The sequence below is a fragment of the Mus pahari genome, chromosome 18 (assembly GCF_900095145.1).
Source record: "Mus pahari chromosome 18, PAHARI_EIJ_v1.1, whole genome shotgun sequence".
Lineage (NCBI taxonomy): Eukaryota > Metazoa > Chordata > Mammalia > Rodentia > Muridae > Mus > Mus pahari.
In genome coordinates this window covers 55864806-55879931 of record NC_034607.1, presented here as the reverse complement: position 1 = coordinate 55879931, position 15126 = coordinate 55864806, and the positions used below count along the sequence as shown (strand labels likewise).

At 41.0% G+C, this 15126-nt stretch overlaps 1 protein-coding gene across 31 annotated transcripts in view; it reads left to right on the top strand.

Moving 5' to 3' along the window:
* Nucleotides 1-15126, top strand: part of Nrxn1 (neurexin 1) — a 1070033-nt gene that overhangs the window by 619059 nt on the left and 435848 nt on the right. For 2 of the 31 annotated variants that reach the window (XM_021217880.2, XM_021217879.2), the window contains exon 1: nt 11676-12900. The exons of 27 other annotated variants lie outside the window; for them this stretch is intronic. In XM_021217880.2, the coding sequence (XP_021073539.1) occupies nt 12654-12900 (247 nt within the window). In that variant the 5' untranslated portion in view covers nt 11676-12653. Of the gene's footprint in view, nt 1-11674; nt 12901-15126 lie in introns of those variants that run through there. 2 more of the 31 variants (XM_021217878.2, XM_021217882.2) reach the window with 2 other exon arrangements.

Sequence of the window (15126 nt, the reverse complement as noted above, 5' to 3'; positions counted from 1 at the left end):
TTATACCATTTTGCACTTAAAAAAGCCACAGCCATCTCAACATACTTCCCATCTCTGACATGTCATCGAACCAACTTTCTAGAAACTTAGAAGATTCAAACTGATCTGTATTTGCTTATGGTTGGACTGATGGATTTTCACTGGGTCAAAGTAAAACCATCTTTACAAATTCCAGTTTTCTCAGGCACCTTGAATGTCTTCAATATCTTAGACAGTTATGGTTATCTAAGGTTATTTTGCTGCAATGGATCTATTTCATTCTGCTTGATAGTTGGTCCACAGACGTTTCATTTGGCTACTGTTGTATTTATTCCCTTTAGCTTTCACAAGCAATTTTCTGGCTTATGCAATAATTTTATTCACCAGGTTTAGAAAATAATACTCTAGTTGTATGCCAAGCAGGGACTACCTGCTATGTGATTATAACTGTTGTCTGGCCCTTAATATCCCTATAGGAAATTTACTATGAATCTGACTTAATAGCATCAGTGTTTTAACAAGTACAAACACACAATCAAAATACCAGATAGAGTTTGTTCCACAACCACTCACTGCACACAAAGATGAGTCACTAGTTTGAAAGGTGGACCTGTAGCCAGATAAAATAGAGAAGCTAAGGTATATGATGAAATAAATTAGAAGATTTGTCCCAACACTTGGATTTTACTCTGAAGACATTTTGTTCTTAAATATATGATATAATAGATTTCATCATTGAAAATGTATAAATTTCTTAAACATGACTCACATAAACAATATACAGTTACAACAATGGAGACTTGATTCTCCTTCTCTCTGTTCTGTGCATGTGCCTATGCTTTGCCTTTATCACTTAAGAGATGCTTGGAGCCCCCATGAATGGAAATGCACTTAAGAATGATTATGGTTCTCATATAGTGCTGCTTACTGCAGTGTTCTGCTACATATTTTCTCAAGTATGAATTTATTGCCAACCGAGGGCAGTAGTTAATAGTGTTTTTTAACTCAGAGGTAAAACAAACATTTGCAGAAATTTACATAGCTTTCAAGTATCTAATGCTACTGTATGTGAGTAACTTCAAAATAAAAATCACCTGTATTTTTCCTAAAGAAAGGGAAGAAGAAAGCCTTGTGGATCAATACAAAATTTTCCCTATTGAGTTAGTTATCGTTAGCTTGTCTAGCAGTTTAATCTTCCCCGTGCTGTATAAATGCTTGCCCATGCTGTATAAATGCTTGCCCATGCTGTATAAATGCTTGCACTAGGCTTAAGACCACTGCTTCATTTTACTTGTTCTCTCTTCTATTGATTGAGAAATATCTGTTTGTGGGGTCTTTTGAAGTTTCCCTAGAGAATATTTATGTAAATTGAAAAAAATCAGTATTACTTGAAAAAAAAAAAACAGCTAAAACTTTGACTTAACAAGACAAAAGAGAGTAGTGTCTAATCCTTCAAGTAGGAAATTACTTTTCTTCATGATGCATAGCTTTCATGCCATTCTTGACTGCTACTGCTGAGGGAGAAAAGACCAACCTCTCCTTTTCTTTTACCATGTTTCCTTTTTTCTCCTGAAAAGTGTCGCAGTGAATAATATTTGAATAAGTAAATTTAAGATATAATAGTAAAATGCATGGTTGATAAGATCTCCAGTCTCATGGAAAATTTTGAATATAAAGAAGCAGTGGAGAATTTGCAAGGAAAAATAAAGTAAGGAATTAAGATCACAGCAGAGTGGAGGCACAAGGACGACTTATTTGTAGTTCTTCTTTACCCCATAATAAATATCGGCTAGAAAGGGACAGCCCAAGCTCCCAACAGAGGATCTTTGATAGAAGCAGATTTTTCTATGAAATGGTTTGAAATTTGTCTTTGACAAATTTTAAATGAAATATTGCTAATATAAAGGGGTATTGATTACATTTATTTGTATTGGTCTTTCATTGACCATTAAAGTTTTCAGTTCAACTGCCATTTAAGCGAATACTTGCTCTGCTAGATAACATTGCTTTTAATAGAAAACATTTTGAATTGGATTAAAACACTTATATTCTCACAGTTGTCTCTAAAATTTTTTAATGAATGAAAATATATGCTATACATAAAACTCCTGTTTTTCCATCCTTAAGGCTATGCAGAGAAACCCAGTCTCGAAAGACCAAAAAAAAAAAAAAAAAAAAGAATGCCATAGACTGGCTTCTATCAAGGAAGACTGTAAGTAGAGCCAGGCATTTAAATCCACCCTGACCACCATAGGGAGTTCAAGGTTACCAGCCTGTAATTCCTGAGATATTGTCTGAGAAACTCACATCACCACCACCAATAAAACAGTAAATCTACTTTTAGCTGTTGAAGAGAAACAGAGAAACAGGCATTTATTTAATCTAATCAGAGTTTTAAAAAAATGCATATCTAGAAATGTTTATTGTATCTCTGAAATAAGATGTTTAAAACAATCTGAGGCTGAACTATTTTACTGAACATTCTATGAGGTAATCATTAGACATTCAAAAAAATCACCAGTATTGCTTTGTTTTAATATGTACCGTCTGTTAGATATTGAAGACTACAACATATGTCTAATGAAAGCTTCATTACAAAGACATTAGCAAATTAATTCCACTTGCTGAGTGGCTTCTTTTATTTAGAATGCAATAAGGTAAGTTCATTACCTTTGCAGCGTTATGCTTTCTACTGTACTCTGGTGCAGGCAGGAACAATTCTACAGAGGTCTCTGGATCTACTAACACCTGTCAAGATAAACACGTGGTCCTCTGGGGGAACCATCACAGCAACAGAAGAGAGCAATTGGGAGGGAAAGCAATTCTTTACAAAAGGAAAAGGAAGACAGTTACAAAAAATAGATTAATTTTTTTTTTTAAATGCTTCAGAGGTCGTGTGTGTTATACAAGAAACAAAGCATTCCCCATCTTTTAGGAACTGACATTTTGGAACATGTACCACTCTCCCAAAATTCGATGTTCCAGGAGATGTCAGTCACGAAGTGCCCACACCAAGTCCTTTCATTCCCCAGCGATAGTTCTCTCACTGTTCCACGGTAAATATATTTGACGCTAAGTTTAGTGTTTATCACTCTTAAATGATTATCCTGATGAAGCCGACAACGTTTCCACTATAAACTCATACAGCCACAGATTAAGAAGTTAGCTATTGAACTTTTCTCAAAATTCAACTGCCACCAGGCATGTCATGGAAAACATGACAATGAATTCTATTATTGCTTATAATCAATTACCTTGGCATTCTAGCTAAAATTAAGCTTTAGTTTCTAATTGGTTATTAGAAAGAGAAAATGTTATCCAGAGTGCTCCTGGGCAAACTGAGAAAGAGGTTTCATTTCTCTATTAATTTGGGTCCATTGAAACTCCTAAACATGGAGATAGAACCAACTTTGCTAATTCATATGCTCACTCTATACAGCTATAATTTGAGCATATTATTATTATCTTCATTTTTGATATTCCAATAATTATGAAAGTAAATAATTGACAGCATCACAAAAGAGTACAACAAAGAAACATGTTTAAAATTTTGATTGAAGACAGGTGGTGATGATGAACACCTTCAAACCCAGCACTGGGAGGCTGAAGCAGGCAGATGTCTGAGTTTGAGGCAAGCCTTGTCTACAGAATGAGTTTCAGGACAGTCAGGGCTAAACAGAGAAAAGCTGTCTTGAAAACCAAAACAAAACAGAATGAAAAACAAACAAAAACAAAACAAAACAAAAAATAACAAAAGAAATAAGCAAAAACATTGATTAAAGAATGACTTACTATTAGGAGGGAAGAATTTGGAAAGAGTTGTATCCTTTTCTTTTTTCCCTAAGGGAATAGGATCGGTAATGGACAAACAAACAAAAAAAAACCCCACTACATTTTAGAAAATAGTAAGCCCACCCAGGGGTGGAGACACAGGGTCTGCGTGGGAAACAGCAAAAGTTGAGGCAGATAAGACTGAAGAGGCTGCACAGAGCCAACTACGTGGCTTATAGCCATTCTATGAAGCTCTAACTTTGCCTGCACTGAAGGAGACCTTTGTAGTGGAGTGGCCTTGCATGCTGAGCTACTAACAACAAAATATCACTGTGACAAATTTGCAATGCAATATATACCTAATCTAATAACTACTGAATTTGATGGGGATCAGATTACAGATCCCAAGTAAAGCTATTTAAGATCCTATTCAAACTGCATGATTTTATTCCTTTCACTGCAAACAAATGGAGATGTAGGTTTCAGAATATAGAATTGCAAAGATAGAGTAAGCTGGCTCATGATCTATAAGCTTGGATGCTCAAGAAATTAAACACATGGTATGGACATGATTTCTGGTTTCTGGTTTAAATGCCTGTGCTTACTAGAGAACCAGAAAATTTTGCATTAGTTCCACATCCTCCTACCTTGGCTTATAATTGTCCTTCTAAATCTGATTCTATCCTGAATAAGCTGATGTTACTTTCTGTGCAGAGAGGCAGGAACATGCGAACTGTGCTCTGTTATGTAGGCAGACAGGTGCCAGCTTGTCAGTCTATGGCAGTGGTCTTCTTTGTGGTTAATGCTGGCCAGACATGAAACTTGACATGCCAGAACCTGGGACAGATGATCTACTTGCTTTTGTTGTAGTGAATGACTAGTTGGAATATTAGCAGTCTTGGGTTTTATTTGAAAACAAATATTACCATGATTGATTTTCATCCTATAAAGGAAAAAATAACCCAAGATTGCCATCAGACAAAACACCAGCATGTATATTTATGTGACAGGTAATATCTTACTTGAAATGTATCACATCTTTTAACAGACACAGTGACCCTTTAATTATTATGTTTAAATAGACTACCTAAAGTCACATTGGAGGTAAGTTAGTAGAGGCCAGTAGCACAGTCACCAAATAAGGGCTCAGCTGCAAAGAGAAGCAGAGAAATTGATAGACTTTTCAACTAGACTATTGTCTGCTATGAGATGAAAATGATGTGTCTTGAAGTCTTCAAAAATGCTTTACAGCAGAGAAATGGTCCAACACCATCATCCATGCTTAGACCTGTCTACAGTTTTGGAGGCAGCTAAATGGAGGTGAGATCCGTGCTGAGTAGCTTAATCAAAAAGCACACTGTGTTCACTAGTAAAGCCTATGTCAAGGGCATCCGTCAGACAGAGGAACTGTCCCAAGTTTTGTTCCCTAACCCAACAGCTCCAGAGACACCAAACAACCAGGAGACCAGAACCAAGGCAACCTGTGACCTGACACATGAAAATAACAGACCTTATAGGCTTTTCAGTGCACACTATAATTTAAGCATGGTAGATTTAGGAAAACCAAATTAATACATTATTTGATAAATTACCAAGCTTGACAGGGTAAAGAGAGTTGAAAATATTGTTAAAACACACTTCACAGCTCCTTATGTTTATGTTTTCAGTATCTGACTAAAATGTGCATATGTGAATAAAGTATTTAACTCTTCATAAAGCATGCTTCAGTAATATTAAATGCAGGACCATAACCCTTCTGCAGATGAGCAAACTTGAAGAGATGATACCCTATGTCACAATAATGGTAGAGAGAGACTCAGACTTACATGCTTGCATCCCAGCTCCATGTTTCCCAAGGAATGGACACACTCACCTTGGAAGAATGTGGGCTATGGGACAGTTTGTCAACAATACAACAATACGAGTTTGATGAAAAGTAAACAAATAATACATTCTGACAGTGACTTTAATGCTTGGTACTCAAGCAGATGCTTGCAATATGTATAGATAGTTACCTTGCTTAGGCACTGACTTCTATTTAGGCCATCATAAATTGCATTTTTGCTAAATAGGACAAAGGGAACATATAGATCATAAAATATTCCAGTCCTAAATATAAGTTACCTGGACTTCACTGAGATCAACTGAATATCCAGACTTTAATTCCATTAGAGTGAACTGCATGCCATATTGGCTCATGTTGAACTTACGCCACTTTCCTTGATTTATATTACTCAGTAGACTCTTAAGTAATAGATAGATTGACTATACATACCAGTCTGTGTCTGTGACTGGATGATGGCTGTTTGGAGATGAAAATTAACTTCTAAACCTATATACAAACTACACACAAAATGACTATTCTGCTACAGTTTCACCAATATTAAGAGGAAAAAAACCAACAACAAAGGGATTACAGTAGATGACCAAGGGTGATTTTTTAACTGTGGAATGTGGATTTCCTCTCTTTCTTAGTGTCCTTGTTCTTCTGTACTGGTAAATTTCAAAATACCCTTCAGGACCCAACATCATATATAGTAAGACCAAGAGTTTACGTTTAATAGAGTTCTCACAGACTCTATTCTTTTGTGAGTCCTTTCCTCTTTTCTCCTTCAGTTCTGAGTACAGGCTGGTGGAAATATGGGCTCAAGACTGACATCTCCTCATTTTTATTTTTAAAAGATTAGTGCTGCCTGTGGGTTTTAATATACTTCCCCTCTGCTACATTAATGTCTACTTTCCTATTTAAAAAGCTTAATACTGAACCATAAGGATTTCCAATTAAGCTTAAGAAAACCATGAAAAGGTAGAAATGTCTGCCTGGCAACCATTCTATTCTTTAAGATAGAAAGAGTAACTTTGGGATATGAGAAAATAATTTGAAATGGCCGTTCCTATTCTATTTCTTTCCAAATTTAACTCACTCTTCCCTCCCATTTCCTTTACCTTCCTTCTCCCTCCTGGAAAACCTCATTGCTCACTTCTGAATGCTATTGTCCATCCCAGGATATTCATGTGGTTGTTCATGGTAGATCATTGTTTGAGTTATCTTGGGATGATTGAACACACATATCTGTCTGGTTCCTTTGAGTAGAAGTCAGGAGCTAGAGTTGTTAGAGGCAAGTGAAGGTTAGCCCTCTACAGATCCCCAAATAGGTTATAGTGAGTGCAAGACATTGGTCAGATTCTACTGTAGAAACAGGACTTAATAATAATGGTGCATGGAATTATATAGCTCCTCTTGGGAGGATGAGGAGGCTCTAGTCTTTTCTCTTTCTATTTTATTCTTTATGTCCTTTTTACAAGCAAGCCTAAAGGTGATTTGCCAAAAATGTTTTCCTTCATACTAATATAACAGTGTTGTAGTGCTAAACTGTCCAGCTTATCATCTCTCAGTATTAGGTGGCTATCAGGTTACAATGTGAATAGTGACTTCACCTTATTTTGTAATGACTATATGAATTAATACAATCAGACCACTGAGTCATGCCAAGTATAGATAACTCGTTGGTTCTCAGTATTATTTTGACATCATTACATATAATAAAGCTTTGATGCATTTAGGATTCAGATTATTTTATTCAAATAGAAGTAAAATGTGTATACAAGATATTTTGGCTACTCCACACAATTTTTTACATTAATAATTGAAACAAAGAGAGCCAGTTCCAACCCCTTACTTCAACACCTTTCAACATGCATTAATCTATTTTTAACAGATAAGTGTATTCAAACTAAAAAGCAAAGCTCCAGCAATATCAAAGACCATGATGGCCCAAGACTTTTGGCAACTGTCTTCGGCTGTGATAATAGAGTATACACTGTGGGTGAGGAATCAGTATGTTGATACAACCCCAACTTTTGCAGAGGCTGAGGCAAGAGAACAGCTTGAGAATAGTGTGAGCATTGCAGCGAGTCTGTATCTCACCAGGTAAGAAGAGAGCCCCAGATAGTCACTGACTTTCAAAGTCTACACATTCTGAAAAAAAAAAATCAGATAGCCAAAGTCCCATGTTTCCTCTGACAAAAGTCTGAGCTATCTAAAATCAACAGGTTGTCAGCCATGCCTCAGTTTCCCTTAGCATAATCTCAAACTGCTGTCCTAGTCATCTGAAGAGACACAGATTGAACAGTAAGAACAAGCTTTATTACCTCATTCCAAAGAGGCATGTGTTTGTCTGTAAGGTTTTGCCCACCATCTGGGCAGAAAACTGCTTCTTGTTTCACAAAATTACTACCATTTATAACAAACACTGCCCGTGCAGCAGCAGCACTGTGTCCACCCCGGTACCTCCTAAGTATTGCAAAGGTGCCCTGGACATCTGCCTGAAAGACAATAGCTACAATTTTCTCTGTCAAGACAGCGATAAATACTCCTTCTTAAGCTCCTGAGACCCCTGTAAAACTAAGATTTCCAGCCTACCCTTTCCCTAACCCTGCCTTTATCCCCCGAGGCCAACAGCAATATAAGGAAGGAAGGAGATTTTTTTTCAGTGAACTGTCTTTGGAAAACCCATTGGACCTTCTGCATTGATTGTCTTTGTATGTGCTTTAATGTACAGGTGTCACTCCCTAACAGCCTACCTCATCTTTTCCTAGCAATCAAGAGATTAACAAGCACAATCAATCTTGTTTATCCATACAGAAAGATTCTTCACCCCCTCCTCTAGAGTGTGACACCCTACATTAATTCTGATGCCCTGATAATCATTAGTGCACACACAAAAAATAGTGAAATTTTCAGTCCCCCAAAGGTGTTCAAAGCTCAAGTTGAACAAGACCCTCTCTGCCTCCATGCCTTTGGTCCTGTATCACACAAAAGCATTCAGATTGCAGTTTATTTAGTGCCAGACATTTTATACCTCTTGAGTTTTGTTTTGGTTTGTATATGATTTTCCTGCTTCGGACTCATCTCTCAAGCTTTTTGTTTACCCCTTTATGCTTTTCTTCACTGATTTTAATATTTGAAACTAATGCCCAGTCCTGTCACTGAAAAGATTACAGACTCAGATGTCCTTGACAGACAAAATGCATGTCTTACATAAGCTTTATTTGGGTCAAGAGTTCCATGTTAGTTAACGAACAATGTACATCAAATAATATCTCTAAATAGAACCACAAAAAAAGTTGTTAACTAGTGATTCAAAATGATGTAACCTGGGTTCAGAAGAACCTAACCTGACATTTCTCAAACAGCAGTGATTCAGTATGTGCTGTTTCAGTGTTCACAGTGACCGTAATCATGGCCATGGTTATGGGCCATACCTATAGAAAATAATAAGAACTTGGTGTGTTTGAGATTACCTATGTTTCACATATGTTGGGCACTAGAGGGAGTAGAAAGGAAGACGTAGATCCTGTCCCTTTCAGGGATCTAGTTGGAAAGGAAAGGACAAATTACACCATCTATGGGGTACTGGAAAATATACACTTCATTTCTTACTGATAGACAGGGTATAAGGTATTGAGTACATTAATCAGCCCATGCAGCTTAGACCTGCATGGGAAAAGATGCATCCTGCCTCAAATGCACCGAGAACTGGGTTTTTAAAAAGGACTCTAACATTAAATCGTGCATTATATCTTTTCTGCCTCGTGTGATTGCTAAGAAAGATTAGAGGGTGACTAGTCTGTGAATGAACTCGTGAACTCGTGATGCTTCAGAGAGAGGCCAAGAAAGCAGTGTGATAAAACTTGTGAAAGATGTTTCCAAGAAAGCACAGCATCTTTTCTGTCACCCAAACCAGTCTTCTTCCCTCTTTCCGTGCATACACCGAAATGTCACATTCAGAATAAGCAGCACCCCCCATGTGTGTATACATGTTAGTGGATGTGGGTGTGGAGGTCACGTGTGAAGGTCACAGGATAATGAATTATGGGTGCCTGCCCTCTTTGTATGTCTTTTGAGATAAGATCTCTTGTTGCTGTGTAAGCTGGTTTAAGTGATATTCCTGCTTCTGCAGAGTCTCCTGTCATCACCTCCTGTCACTCTAGAGGGACACTGGGGTCACAGATGCCTGAGCTGCTCTGTGTTATATGAGGGTTCTGGCGATGCTAACTCTGGTTGCTGGGTTTTCACTTCAGATCCTTCCCTCCACACACCTCTCTCCTCCATCCCAGGACCTAGAGTCTTAAGAGCATGTTCTGAGGATGATTTTCTTCATTCTCTTGGAGCTGTACTTCATATAATACATATAAAAATGACTCTTCATATGAATTAACATACGTACTTGACAAAACGCAAGGATATAAGCAGCATACCGTAGGAGATGCAGGTTCCGTTCTGTTGATATTTCAGCCTCTCTGGGTAACTGAGAAACAATGTTTTTACATAGAATAATGAAGTTCTGAAGAATTATATTTCCAGTAAAATGAAATAAGGTATGAGGGAGAAAGGGGTAATAATGGATTGCCATATATTTGATATGGAACCCCTGGTATTGTTTGTAGATTGACTAACAAACTTACTTGTTTGTAAGCTAACAACCAATATGCAAATTCAAATGGCCATGTGAATAAGGAGCTGATTTGAATCAAATCCTCTCAGAATAACTTTCAAAAAGAAAGTTGTGTATGAGAGTTCACATCAAGTATGGTAACACATTCATCCCTATAATCCAGTGCTTATGAAGAGCGGGTAGGAGGATTTGGAGTTCAAGCCCAGCCAACACTATATGATATCCTGTCTTAATATAGCATTAATTAATATTTTAATATAACACAGGCTTTTGTATTCTTGCTGCATATTATACATAGAGTGAAAAGTCTATGAGAGGCTGTGTTTTCAGAGGTATATGTATTTCTCCTTCAATAGAAATAACTGCAAGACTCTCACTCTAGGGGGCACACTGCTGCTCTCCTCATTTGTTGAAATACTGGGCAGTATATCAGGTATAGTCCCCGATCTTAATCTGAAGGTGGCCACCTGTCTAGTTACATGAACTGTGTATGATCCAGTATGAAAGGCAGGCACTTTTTTCCTGTTTTTCCCCCCCACTGGGGACACAAAGCTTTCCAGAAAGATGTTCAGTTTCATATAAATGTCGTTGTTGTTGTTGTTGGAGAGAGTAGGTCTTAGAATGTTTGGCCCTGATTCTATTTCCCTTATAGACCCGAAGAGAGAGATCCGGGTGAGATCCCGTCATTAGAAGAGGGGAGATCACAGAGGAGTCGATATCTCAAGAATTCTTGGATATCCCAATTTACTGACTGAAAGACAGACTGCCAATTCACATCACTTCTCTCCCTCTTCTGTTCCCTGCTTCCCTCTTCTACCTCTCCCTTGGCTGCTCATCCTGTTGCCTTCCTATTCAGTTCCCCTGACTTACACTGGCTCCTAGGAGGCACGATGTTGTAATGGGGAGGAACGCTCTTTGTTATAAATAATAGGAGCAGTAAGCAGATCATCGGAACTGACGCCAGGTGGATGGTGTCAAGCCTCTTTTAGCAGTTTGGTTTTGAACACCGGGTAGAACAAGTTTGGTCCAATAAAAAAAAAAAAAAAAAAAAAAAAAAAAAAAAAATATGTAGGAACAGCTTAGAGGTGAACGGCTGACTGTGTACTTATCAGGAAAAGCACTCAGTCTCTTAGTCACTTAGAGAATTTAAGTCAGAATCAGATGCAACCATATTCTCGAAAGTTTGGTAAAAAAAAAAAAAAAAAAANNNNAAAAAAAAAAAAAAAAAAAGCAGAATTCCTTCCCTTTTAAGAGCTCTAAAGCTCTGGCTACTTTTATGTAGAGGGGTAGAGGACAATGCCTTTTGCTCAAGTGATTCAGAGGGAAGGATGACCTGGCTGAGGAGGGAGCGTTGCGTTTTAGGTGTTTCCTGCATCGTGTCCACGTGCCTCTATGATGTGTGGAGAATGCCAGGGAGAGGCAAAGCAGGCGGGTTTTCTTCGGAACGTTAGACCAGCCTCCCTCCTTACATAGGCTCGTCCTCTGCATTGCATCCGAGCTTCGGTGATTTGCTGTTTGGACTGCAGATTTGCATAGAGCCCCTAGCTTCACCAGCGTGTGTGGTTTTTCAGTTCTTTTATTTATTTTTTTCTTTCTATTTTTCTTTCCTTTTCTTTCTTTTTCTTTTTCTTTCTTTCTTCCTTTTTTTTTAAAAAATTTTCACCTCTTACGGTCCTGGTCCTTCATCTGCTCCTGCATTTCCTCTGCTCGCTTTCCCCAGTTCGATCCCTGCTGTCTTCACAAGGGTGCCCACTTCCCTCTGAACCCATCGTCGGGCGTAGTGTCAGGAGGCGGCGGACTCGGAGATTGCCTCTGGAGCAGGCGATGCGCGCCGCTGCTCTGCGCGCTGCCCGGGTGAGGCTGGCGGGAGCTGGAGAGCTGGCCAGGGCTGAATGGAGGGACGGGGTGCCTTGCGTCCATGGGGTCTGCTTCTTTCGTGAAAGGAGGCTGGACAGGCGAAGTGGTCTCCCAGTTCCCCACGCACAATGCTAAATGGATTTACCTAGTGGATTCCCGGTGGATGGCTGTCATGTAGAAGTGAAGACCCTCCGGGAGGAGCTTTAAACAATTTCCAGGCTCCCCAACCCCAGCACACACTCTCGCCCGAAACTCTTGGGGAGTATCTCTGGAGAACCTGGAGCCCGGCAAACCTGGAAGCAGCCACCCTCTCAGCGTTTGCTGTTCTTCGGGTCTGCTTTTCCGGACAAGTCCCCCGGCCAGCTACATTCGCCTCGGCTATGTTTCGGATTGTTTGGGGTGTAGGGCACTGCAGACTCCAGGACCCTGAGAAGACTGTCCGAAGGAGGGAGAGGATGGCTGCCCTGGCGCGGTAAGGCGTCCAGTCCAGCAGCCAACCGCGAGCCGCGCGATTCCCGGCTTCCTCTTCTCTTCTTGTGCCCCAAACTTTGCCTCCCGCGGCGGCTGCCCCTTGGCGGGCGCCCCGCCATGTACCAGAGGATGCTTCGGTGCGGCGCCGATCTGGGATCGCCCGGGGGCGGCAGTGGCGGCGGCGCAGGGGGGCGCCTGGCCCTGCTCTGGATAGTCCCGCTCACCCTCAGCGGCCTCCTAGGAGTGGCCTGGGGGGCATCCAGTTTGGGAGCGCACCACATCCACCATTTCCATGGCAGCAGCAAGCATCATTCAGTGCCTATTGCAATCTACAGGTCACCAGCATCCTTGCGAGGCGGACACGGTGGGTCTGCAATGCCAAGTTCTTGCGGGTTATCCTCTTGCTTCCCCTCTTCAACCCTGCACTTGATCGCGGCGTTTCAGCCCTTAAGGCGCTAAGATATGGGAGCCAGAGAAAAGGGAGGTGCATTTAGGTGTGCTTGTTGGGAGCCACTTATCTCTTTGAAGACAATAGAAAAGGATGGGTGAAGGCAGCGCGGGTGTTTGTGGTGAGGGGTGGGAGGGGCGTGCCTTGCCGAGGTGCTGGGAGATGTGGGCATCTAATACAGGACCAGCCTGGGCAGGGAGCCTGGCCCCGCTGGAAGGGGGTGTCTCTTGCCAGAAGGTCACTCAGTGGCCAGATGGGGCGCCATGCTCCACAGAGGGACCTGAGGGAGAGAGAGGAGGGCTCTGCAGAACCTTTTGTCTGTGCAGCGCTGCCCCACCTCCAGACCATCTTCCCTGGCCTGAGCAGTGAGCATTTGAACCTGTACATCTCTCCAAAGCGCGGCTCCCAGACTGCAGTGCCAGGAAAGAGGTCCTGGGACTAGGCACCCACTCAACAGGAGGACATTCCCTCTTACCGAACGTGTGTCTTACTTGGATAAGGCTGGGTACAATGAGGTACCCTCTCTGATCTTGGTCAATCCCTACTGGACACAGAGTTCCTCCTGGAAACCATCCTTTCTCCACTCCACATACACACACACACACACACACACACACACACACACACACACACACACCACCGCCGGATTATTCTCTAGATGCAATGGGAGTGGTCTGAGACTTCACAGACCCCATCTCCCTGAGATCAGGCTCCTGAACACAGCCAGTCTAGCTTCCTCCTCTGCAATTCTTCCTATGGAGGGTTTCCATGGAGTGCAGGCTATCTGGGCTAAGCCAGGAGTTCTGCCTGGAAGAAGAGAAATTTCAGGAAAAGGGACCTATTTTCCAGTTTGTTAGGGAAGAGCTGAGTGTAGAGAAATGCCTTGTAAGCCAGTATCCTCTTATCTTTAGATGAAAGTTATATCAGATTCACCGAATTGCTCAAAATAAAATAACAAAATCATCCAGTTTTTTTTTCCCTTTTCAGTGCATGTGAGGCTTTCTTCACTCTTAGTCTTTGTCTTTTCTGAGTGTAAGACCTATTCATTTACCAGCAGGCTGGAAGTTGTGATCACTTTCTTTGGCTGTTCTTCCATTTCTTTCTTGCAGTCCATTCACCTTTGAGACTCTCTGCTCCTTGTATCCTCCGCTCCCTCTCATGTATTTCCCCTCCCAGGGGCAACTGTTAGTACTATGATGTTGGCCCCTTCTCCTGGGATAGACTTCCTACCTCGGGACTACTGTGGGCTAGGCACGAAAAGCTACAGCATGATCTAATGAACAGAGGCAGGTCACCCTGGCAACCCCTCACTGGGAGTAGAATAGTGACACACTTTACATTGGCTCCAAAGAATTGATTGTTTACCTCACCTGGCTCTTGAAGGAATTCCTTTAGAGACACCTAGTAAAACCTGAACCACGGCTTTCTATAAGTATCAGAGGGCAGATTCCTGGGAAACAGTGATGAGTTCCAGGTGCTCTGCCCTCTGACTCCCTAGATTCTGGGGAGCATACTGCTACCTTACCTGAGTGTAGCTCTCAACCACTCCCCTGCCTTTGTGAAGAATTATACCACTCCAGTGGGAGGAAGGAGAGCCAGGGCACAGGAGGGCCAGACAGAGTGTGGGTGGGTGGGAGTGGTGTACCAGATGGGGGGTATGTGAGGGTGTGGGATGGCTAATTGTAGCAGTGGGGTGCTATGAGCTAATTATCTCATATGCACATAAGTTTCTTGTGGGTCTGACTCTGCAGAGTGACCCAGTGGTGAGATGCCTGAGAATGTGGACAGGGCCTGTGGAGGTGACAGAGGACAACAAGGGCCCCTGTAGCAATTTGACACTCCTTTAAAAATGTAGCTTCTACCCCAGGCAGATGCCCTCTGCTGGTCTTTGGTAACATTTATTTCCCTTCAGAATAGACTGTATGTGAATGAAAACTCCGGCTCATCTATCATTGAAAAGGAGAAATCATGATGGGCTGGTAGAGACAGTGCATGGGCCACAGTGGGCACTATTCTTTAGGGTCAGAGAACTAACTTTCTTTCTTTTTTTCTTTCTTTCTTTCTTTCTTTCTTTCTTTCTTTCTTTCTTTCTTTCTTTCTTTCTTTCTTTCAACCTTTCTTTCTTTCTTTCTTTCTTTCTTT